The sequence below is a fragment of the Geospiza fortis genome, unplaced genomic scaffold, assembly GCF_000277835.1.
Source record: "Geospiza fortis unplaced genomic scaffold, GeoFor_1.0 scaffold50, whole genome shotgun sequence".
NCBI lineage: Eukaryota > Metazoa > Chordata > Aves > Passeriformes > Thraupidae > Geospiza > Geospiza fortis.
Window position 1 is genome coordinate 1,997,862 of NW_005054382.1, and position 9,983 is coordinate 2,007,844.

Genomic DNA, 9,983 nt, shown 5'->3' on the forward strand with positions numbered 1-9,983 from the left:
TGCTGAAGGAGGTAAGGCATGGTCTGGAGAACTACCAAATAGTTCCAAAAGCATTTATAATCACCAAAAGAGAGTCTTAAAAAGCAGTTTTAGGATAGAAAATGAGAGATTTGAAACAAATAAAAACATCACTAATGCTTATGTGAAAATCAACAGAAATACAGAACAGTATTGATTTTGGCTACTACATGATTACTGTTTTGTCAATTAAGAGTAATCATAGTGGACATACAGTAATATCTGTAATGGCATGGTTGGGTTTTTTTGTAAGGAAGAATGGTTCCCCATTATATTTATTATAATTATGGAGGATAACTGTAAACATGATTATGGTGGTGTGACCCATCTTTTTAATGTTTTGCTGCAGATGCAAGCTGCTTTTCCAGTTAGATTTTGTTTAGGTTGATTCTGCTCTGAAATAAGAAATAGAAGCCCTCTAATCTTTTCCAGCCTTGTCACAATGTGTAACTAGAGGGTTATGGAAGTCGCAGAATTATGCAGATATTAGTTGGAGAGGATCTCTGTGGTCAGCTGGTCCTGGCTCAGGTCAGCCATGGCTCTGCACTTCCAGTTGTGGATACCTCTCTCTCTGGTTGGAGGGAAGCCCTCTCACCTTGAGTCCCTCCTGTTCCCAAGGGTACCCTCATGCTCCAAAAGTCACCCAGAACCCTGCTGGCCTTCACTGTCATTTTCTTAATGCCTGTCCTGACAGTTTCCAGCGTTACAGCCTTCCTGGGCAACTGTAACTTAGGTGTAACTTTCCCCTAATCAGAGTGTCCCTATTACCTTGTACCACAGTTTTAGTTCATGAATTTTACTCTTTGGCTGAATTATGGTGTTCTGTGCTATGCTGTGCATTTTCTTGTGGTCCCAAAACTTCCAGTCTGAATTCAGGTATTCTGAAATATGAGGAGCAGGAGAATGTCTCCCTGTGACTGAGGCACTTAGGTCTTTACATGCCATAGCTTTCTTTTCTGTACCTGCAGCTGAGAGCATTTTATCTGAAGTTTGACTTTGGCCCTAAATGTCAGTGGAATATATCAAACATAGGTTTTTGGTTAACACTGAAAATGTGATGGTAGAAAGCTGACTGCATCGTGTGTAACAATAGAAATAAAGCTCTGCCTGACCTCAATTTCTGAAATTAAATGAATATTATTGAAGATTATCTGTAAAAACTCAGCTTATCTTTTTTTGTTTTCCAAATTTGTAGTGCCAGTTCTACCCAAAGTGTTGGCCAAACCCGAGAATCTGTCTGCATCTTTCATTGTTCAGGAAGGTAACATCACTGGTCATTTTTCCTGGAAGATATCTAAGGCAGATCTGCATCAGCCCATGACAGGGTTTCAAGTCACTTGGGCAGAAGTGACCACAGAGAGCCGGCAGAACAGTTTACCCAACAGCATCATTTCCCAATCACAGATACTGCCAGCAGTAAGTTGTTTGTTACTTTCTTTTGCCAGTGGCTCACTAAGTTTGTGTGTCTGTGCCTTATTTGTAATGTTTAGCAGTGATACAGATGTCAATCACTGGTTCTGCAGGTAAGCTGGAGCAGGAAGTACTTAATTTTTCTTCCTTGTTGGAGATACAAAGCATAGCTACTATTCTTGATGATACATCAAACATTTTAACCTGTAGAGCCTGGAGATGCCTTTAATTATCTATCACTATATGTAGCTGTCTATTTTTAGCACTGGTTAACTTGCAGAAGGCTCTGATTTGAATTGGAACAGTGTCTTCTGTCTCTCAGAAACCACCAAAGTTTAGGGTATTTATACCAAGCACCACTCTGGCTGAAAATGTAGTATTTACACAATCAGGGCTGAGAAATGCACAGGGCCCAGCTGCTGGAGGAGCACCTGAATGAGCAGAGTGAGTGTGCAAGTGCAGAGTGAGTGTGCAAGAAGTATGCACTTCTCTCTCTGCCCTACCTATGCAGGATTATTATATTATTATTATATGATTTGGAACAGCTTCAGCCAGGTCTGTTAAATGCATCCCATCTCAGAATATGTGCTAATTTGCCAGGAAAACATGTTTTCCCCCACTTTTTCTCTCTCTTCTTTCCCCTTTACTGTCTGCTCTGGCAGTAGCAGCAAATTATCCCACAGGAATAACCAGTTATTCCCACAATGTGCTTTGGCTTTCCCACACGGGGTGGGTACAGTGCCAACCTGAATCACCTGTCCTGTGGATTCCTGGCCAGACCAGCCTGGGTGGTGGCAGGAACACCCTGTCACCCACACTGTCCAGCATCACTTCTCCAGCTATCCCCTTCCTGGGCCTGGGCCTTTACAGCTTGGAATAACATGAGTGATTTGTTCCAACTTAATGCAGATGATTTATAGTTTTGATTTTGTTTTAGATGAATGACTTCTGATTCCTTAATGTCTGAGTCTTTAGCTAGATGTATTCCCATGTGAAAGTTCCTATGAAATTACTTTGAAATTATTTAGCACATGTCTAAGTGACCACAAAAGGTATGGAGCAGTGAAAAGTGAATTCATCATGCTGTAAATGATGCCTTAAGAGCAGAAGGCAAATTCTTATGGTGTAATTGGGACAAATCTGAAATTAGTGTGGTCACCCTTTTTTTCCCACAAGCTGCAGAAGTGGCCCCAGGCCAGCCACTACTTAAATTACCAATTAGTAGAATCCACTTGCAAATCCAAAATGAAAACAAGTTTATGTAATGAACATGTTTGTTAAAAGGAAAGGTTAGGAAAATACATTTTGATTCGTTTTTTAGTGATCAGCACATTTTTAGTGATCAGCACACTTTCCGTAGAAGTCTGTAACAACTTGGACCTTGTACACATGAAACCATAGTATTATGGTTAAAAATGTGTCTGTTCAAAGGGAATGACAGGCAAAAAATTCAAAACATTCTTGCTCAACAAAGGGATGCATATGTTAAATCCTTTTAATGGAATTTTATAAAAATAATTTGTGTCTGCTGACAGTGATAGAACCTGTTTAAACCACTGATGCATGTGAGCAGAGCAGCTATGTTTTATTTTCCAATGGTCTGAGAATTGAAGGGATGTATTTATTTTTAGGATCACTACATACTCACCGTGCCCAACCTGAGGCCCTCCATGCTGTACCGCTTGGAAGTTCAGGTGCTGACGACTGGTGGGGAAGGGCCAGCCACCATTAAATCCTTCCGCACGCCCGACCTTCCTCCGTTTGCACCCCACAGTAAGCACTGCACTCTTCTGACATGTGCTCATGACATGTTACAGAATTTCAATCTTCCACATGTAAAGAGTGGAAGCCTTTCTCAAGCCTTAGAACTTTTACTGATTCCAGTAGCATTCCATGAACTTAAGCTGTGAGAAAATACTGTCTTTTTTCCCCGATGACTTTTCATCAGCAAATCCAGTCTTTCTCTCACTCAGTTTCTGTGGTCTAATATCTGCCATTTGTTGCAGCCACAGATCTTTAACCTGTGCCTATAGCACTTGGGATTCAAAGTTGATCTGTCATCCAGGTGCAGCCTGGAGGATTACATAGCTTTCAAGATAAAATTTTTCTGGGTTCGCTCAGTCCAGCATAGCTAGAGCTTAAACATATTTCTAAAGCAAGGCAAACCTCTTAATGGCCATTGTCAGCACTTCATGTGTTTCTGAAAAAAAATACAGCTCAGTGTTGCAAAGCCAAGTAAAAAATACAATTAGTTCAAAATCTGTCTGCTTGAATATTTTTGTCCTTTTAAAGGCCCAGTAAAGTCGCCTGGACTGAACATACACATAGTTGCCACCACAGACTCAGCACTCATAAGCTGAAGGCTTGAAAGCTGAAGGTCTCACAAAGCCTTTTCGGTATGGATAAATGTTGGCATTACATATACAGGGTTTGATATGTGCATAATTTCCTGTTCCTTTGTTTAGGACCTCATCTGAAGCAGCATCATCCACATCACTACAAGCCATCTCCAGAGAAATATTAGACTGTTTCAGATGATTATACAAATAACTGACGGAAAAAAAACTGAGCTCCCAAATGAGGGCTGGGTAACAGCACATCTGTTGGAGCAATGAACCCAGTTTTCCAATGGAAGTTAACATCCTGTAGGATCTGTATCTACTTCTCTGTAGTTTAGACATGAAGAATTATGTTTGCACCATGACCAGGATGAATCATACAGCAAGTATCATTTCAGTACCAGCACTATTCAAAAAACTGAAGACCACATCCAACTCAACACCTGTGAGAAAATATTCATTATACTGTTCATTATAATGTTTTCATATTCTGTGTTTAAAGTAAGTTAAAACAGTGCAGTGTATACAGGTATTTCTCTTCTTGAATTCAATGTTACTATTTGCAAGGTCCTGTGATGTATACATAGTTTTGAAAGATGTTCTCATTAATGGATTTAAATTATCTATTTTACTTTAAGCCCTGCCTGTCACCAGTTTAAGGTCTAGTGTGTTTTGCTATTAAAGAATATCTCAATTTGTCTGAAATAAACACAGAAGTAAAATAAATTACAGTAGCAGAAACCCTGAAATACCCAGTTTTTAATAATTGTAGTGTCACCATGGAGGAGGATGATGATACATATGTATTACCTATCTGGTCTAAAGTGGTAATGTTCTATCATGTAGATCTTCTGTTAATATAGTTAATAGTTAAAGGATATACAGGGTAGAAATACCATTGTATAGAAACACATGACAATTAATAGAATTGTTTAAAATTTATGGCAATGAATGCAATTAATTGATAGGTCCTAGAAGAATAAATTTTAAAATCTTACTTACAGTTTTTTTGATAGATAATATTTCAAGGTAAAATATTATCTTGAATACAAACACCAATTTTGTAGTTAAAAATCTGAATAGTTAACATTAAAGTTTTAGAAACTGAAATTCTGAGGCACATTTGTTATTATAGTAGCTGTATAGCTACTTTTTGGCTTTGAATTTTGATGCACATATTTCTTTTCCCTGTGGATCTTTAGAACAGAAGGATGGATGTATTGGCTCTATTTTGCAGTTCTGCTTACAGAAAGAATTATGTGACAATATTCTGGCATCTGGAAAACATTGGCTTATAGTTTATTTGAATTCATTTTTCAAATTTAGACAGAAGGATGCCCTTTTTAACCATAAGGGAATTCATATTGCCTTATTGTGCAATATAAACTGTCTAGAATAATTTGTCACACAGAGACACATGTCTCAATAGTAAACAGAAACTGCTTGGATTTATTATTGAGAGGGTGGAAAGTATCCGCCAATAAACATCCATACAAATACCCATAATCAGCTCTTAATGTTCAAGATGTTCAAAGTGCTCCTGAATTCTTTGGCACCATTTCCATTGCTCCTTGAATAATCACATCAGACTAATGTACCTCAAAACTTGACTCCAACTGTACAAAGTGGCCACTTTTCCTACCAGCAGATGATGTAGACTCATCTGTGCTTCATATTTTTCTGAGATATTCAATAAGAGGAGCTTGGACATTAGTGGTACATGTGTTTCCTTGTGTTGATGACAAACTGTTTTGTGAAAAAGCAAATATGAAGAAATACCTATCTGAAACTGAGGATCAGAGCTGTGTTTATCATAGAATGTTCATGAAATATTCAGTTTGTCTATACTGAAGTTTACAGCGTTTATACCACAGAGGGGAAGGTAACTGCATTAATTTCTGATCACTTGCTCATTACAATTTTTTTACAATTTTACCTTCAGTTTTAAAGGGCTCTTTTGCATTCTTTTTCTATTTTGGTTGCTGTGTTTTTAGATATTGGTCACTCTTGGTCACTCACTTAGTGACCAAGAATTTTCCCAGACTTTTTCTATTGCTACATGGTTTGCAAAGGCCTTTAACAATAGCTTAAAATATATTGAAGGTTATGGTGCTTTGAATTCCTTCCTCTATTTTCCAAAATACATTATAAAATTAATAGATGAGCTCTTATTCCAAAAATCTGTAGTATAAAGGTTTATTTTCAGTTTTCTTGGAATGCCAGAGTCTGAGATATTTTTGTCAGGATGAGAGCATTTTATGTGTACGTTTTTACAAAAAAAAAAAAATTTCATTGGACTGGTATGCAGTACTGCTTTCACATTTGGATTGCACAGGGCATGGATGAGTCTAGAAGTGATCTTTGTAATGTTTGCTGGATCAGCAGGATCAGGGAAAGTAATTACCTCAGTCTTCTCTGAAGAATTCTGTCCAAACCTTTCAATCACAGTCTGTTCTACTTGTGCTGGATCAAATTGACAGTGACTTGATTAATGTTAATGAAATTACATTTCATTCATAGTGACACTGTAAAGAATACATGTTGCTCTTTGGTACAATGATGCCAATTCACTGAAGATAAGCAGTAAGTTAGGAGCCCTAGTCCTCATGATATGATTCTTCTGAGAAGAATCAAAATGGTTACTGTTTGCTGATGCCATTTCTCTCTGAGACATTCTTCTGTTCAAAGTAACAGTACTTTTGAAGAACACTGAGAGGTTTCCCCTTCTGAACTAAATTGATCAAAACCAAAAGTTGAAAGTAGAAATCTAGTGATCAAGTGTATTATATTGAGTCCACTAAGATGTAAATTATTTTTTTCCTTCTACAAATGATCATATCAACTCACCTTTCAAGTCACCCTCCAAATCAAAAATGAAAAATACAAAGTCAAAAAAGCTCATGCATGGACGTTAAATTCCCAGCTGTGAGTGATTTTCTGATTTTTTTTTTTTAAATTAGCAGTACAGATTTGAAGTTTTTAGTGCCTGATTCTAAAGCTTTGTTTGCTGAATCACACAGGGTATTGTCCTAATTTACTAGACTAAGCCACATTAAACATTTAATTCAGCAAAAGAGTTGCAATTTGCTACTTAATTCCTTAGTTAAAGATTTATTTTCTCTAATGATGTTGTGTAATTCAGAGTTAATATTGGGAGGATATTAGAGATATTGGGATGTTCTAAGATACTCTGCACCTTTACACTAATGTATTATTAACTGTATACGATTCTGATGGATTTGTCAGTTGAATTCAGGATGCATTTTGTTTATCTTTATTTCTTAAAGGAGAATTATAAGATTATGCTATTTTTGCTAACTGCTTTGTGAAGTGATTTTTTTTGTTCGTTGGTGATTTTTGTATAAGAAGAAACTGGTTTGCTCTTGTTATATCTTTTTTCTTTTTTTGGCCATTTTTGAGTTGCTTATAGAGCAGGAGAAAATAAGAACTTGTGCTGTATCATCCATGTGCACCAACTTGAATATTCATTAAGAATATAGCACACAGACAATAAGTGAGAAGTCTGATTATTTAAATGCTGAACATCCTCAACTTAGTGGCTTCAGAAGGAGCTGAGGACCTGGTGTGTGGCAATGCTGATATTGGCACTGATATTTGGCGTGGTCACACACAAAGTAATTTCTAATGTGAGTGGGAATTTGGCAATTCTGCTAATTGTTATTAGCAACACTGTATAGAAACCTTAATACTGAGTCAATTTATTTCACAATACTTTCATCTCCATGCTCCCAGCTGCAGTCAGGGAGAGTTCCCAATAAGCAGGTCCTGATTCAGGAAGGTTGGCACAGAGGAAGTCAGGGGCATGGAAGTAAACCTGTGCAGTTAGAACAAGCTTTAGGGAAGCTTCAAATCAAGCATCAAGCATGGATGTCAGAGTTTGTTTGAATAATGTCTTAAATCAGGGCCTTGTAAAACAAAGTGGGGGAACCAGACAGTTCTAAATTCTGTGTAAAACACCATAAAAATTTTATTTTTGTGTATATGTAAATGTCATAGTGGTATAGACTTATTTATTAATTCATTTTCTTATACTATGTGCCAAGTATGTTCCTACCCTTTTGATCAGTACCTGTGAACATCAATTACTAAAAATAATGTTATGCAAAACTTGTGCATTTTAACCAGGAATATGCTACTAATAATCTGTTGCATGTAGTTTTCAATGATTAAGAAAACCCTTTATTTAAAAAAATGTAAATGGATACCTGCAGATGTTGATGATTATATGTGGGTTTGCATGCCAAAACTCATTGTTCAGTTGTGGGCATGAAATGTAATGACTGTATTACCTCTACTGATATATTAGTAAGGTACTATTTACAAAGTAATTAACAGAGCTCTATATGTAAATTTTTTCCTTTTTACTTAATTATATTGTAGTAAAGGTAACAAAGGCTTCTCTGTTACCCAAATTGGCTGTAGAAATTATGTTCCTATAACAGTCATTTAAAGTCAATATTTATTTATGTATGTAATACAAAAAGATTGGTCTTATGTGTTTGTCCTGTTATTTAGAGAAAAAATATACACTTGTAAAAACATTTTGTAAAAAAATACAAATGTAAATAGAGTCTGATTTCTTTTACTCACTATTTTCATGTTTAGAATTTGTACATACTGTTTATGTAATAAACTATCCTACATCAAAATATTGGTACATTATCTCCTCCATACAGAATTTAGAATTTTGCTTTTCTTGAGTCAAAGAGATAGAGCCATCTAAGAAAAATCAGTGTCATACCAAGTACCTCTGCTTCATCTAAATTTCATTGTGTCTGAAGTCATACCATTTTATCCTCTCTTTACAACAGCATTTTGTTTTCTTTAGATAGCCTTCAAAATAATGTGAAAATAAAATTGAATATTATTTAAGTCATTTACATTTAAACTAATACTAGAAGAAGTAAAAAGTCATGCATAAGAGCTTGCCCTTTCTCTAGCCTAACTGGATAGTTCACAGTGAAGATTTGTTGATCCTTTTGTTATGCTAATTTAAATTAATTAAGTTGCTGGATCTTTGCCAGTGGCTTGATCCTGCAAGCCAAGATTTTCATGACTGAAATTCATGGTGAGTCTGTGTATGCACTAGATTTGGAGTGTTTTCTGTTCTAAAGTGCAGTATCCCATGGTTTAAATTTTATATTTTTAACAAATATAAATATCTGTCTTAGTACAAATATTTAACTGTTTCAAATTCTCATAGATGCACTGTTATTCTCAAGTGCAATATCCTTAGTTTGGAGATGCACCTTTGGGTAACTCTTGACTTACCTAATAAACATTTCTTTTTTGTTAACTTGATCAAAACCTCCAAAATTTCCTGGTATTTCTATCTCATTAGGATAACTGCTTACCTTTCTAGTTTTGATTTTCTTCTTACAGAAATGAATGATATTTAGAAACACCCCTTTTTTTAAACTTTTCTGCAAGTGGGACTATTTCTTTAATATTTGTTGTTGTGGTTCAGTAAACCCAGATAAGAATGATATATCACCTGAAAAGGTGAAAGAGTAAGTTGTCAAAATAAATGGTTGAGTTGTTCTATACACTGTAATTCAGAATAGCAATTCATTTTTTCTTTCCATGTGCTCAAAGAAATATTTTATTCTACATTGGATTAAAGGACACAATGACTGGATTAAATACAGCATATGAAATAAAGCAAATTTACTATATATTGAACAGTATTCATCATTTTGGGGGTGGTACAACCTGGCTTTTGTGCACCTAAAACCAGAATACACTCAAAAGATTCCATTTCATTAAAAAATTGAATACAATGAAAGCTTGTTCTAGTACAAAACCAATCCTCCATATGTCTATTTTTTGATTACAGGTGTTTTATTGTCATTATGTCTGAATTTATGGCAGCCTCCTTGAGGAAGGCCTTGGGCCAAAACAGTGGCTGCAGCCCCTCGGTGGCAGTGCAGCACCCGGAGGGTAAGGAAGCACCAGGGAGAGCAGTGAGAATGAAAGCTTTGAAACAGAGCCAGAGTGCAAGCAGTGAATTGCTCTGTCCCCTTTGCACTGTGCTTAATTTCCTTCTTGCTCCTGCTCAAGGTGCTGGCAGGAGTGTGGATGAATATTTAATACACACCTTGCTATAAGCATTTACTGAGAGTGCTGTGAGGCACAGCAACTAAAGAATTTATGAATGCTTTCTGTACCCAGTTCCTTACCTGTGCTGGTGATTTA

General features: G+C 36.2%; 1 protein-coding gene across 1 annotated transcript in view; it reads left to right on the forward strand.

Annotated features, from left to right (window-relative positions):
• The window catches only part of ANOS1 (anosmin 1), a 113,885-nt gene extending 104,422 nt beyond the window's left edge, over nucleotides 1–9,463 (forward strand). The window contains exons 11-14 of the mRNA XM_014308711.2: nucleotides 1–11; nucleotides 1,214–1,434; nucleotides 3,060–3,201; nucleotides 3,894–9,463. The exon at nucleotides 1–11 is cut by the window's left edge and continues 176 nt beyond it. Coding sequence (XP_014164186.1) covers nucleotides 1–11; nucleotides 1,214–1,434; nucleotides 3,060–3,201; nucleotides 3,894–3,952 — 433 coding nt within the window. The 3' untranslated portion in view covers nucleotides 3,953–9,463. The remainder of the gene's footprint in view (nucleotides 12–1,213; nucleotides 1,435–3,059; nucleotides 3,202–3,893) is intronic.
• Nucleotides 9,464–9,983: the final 520 nt, after the last annotated feature.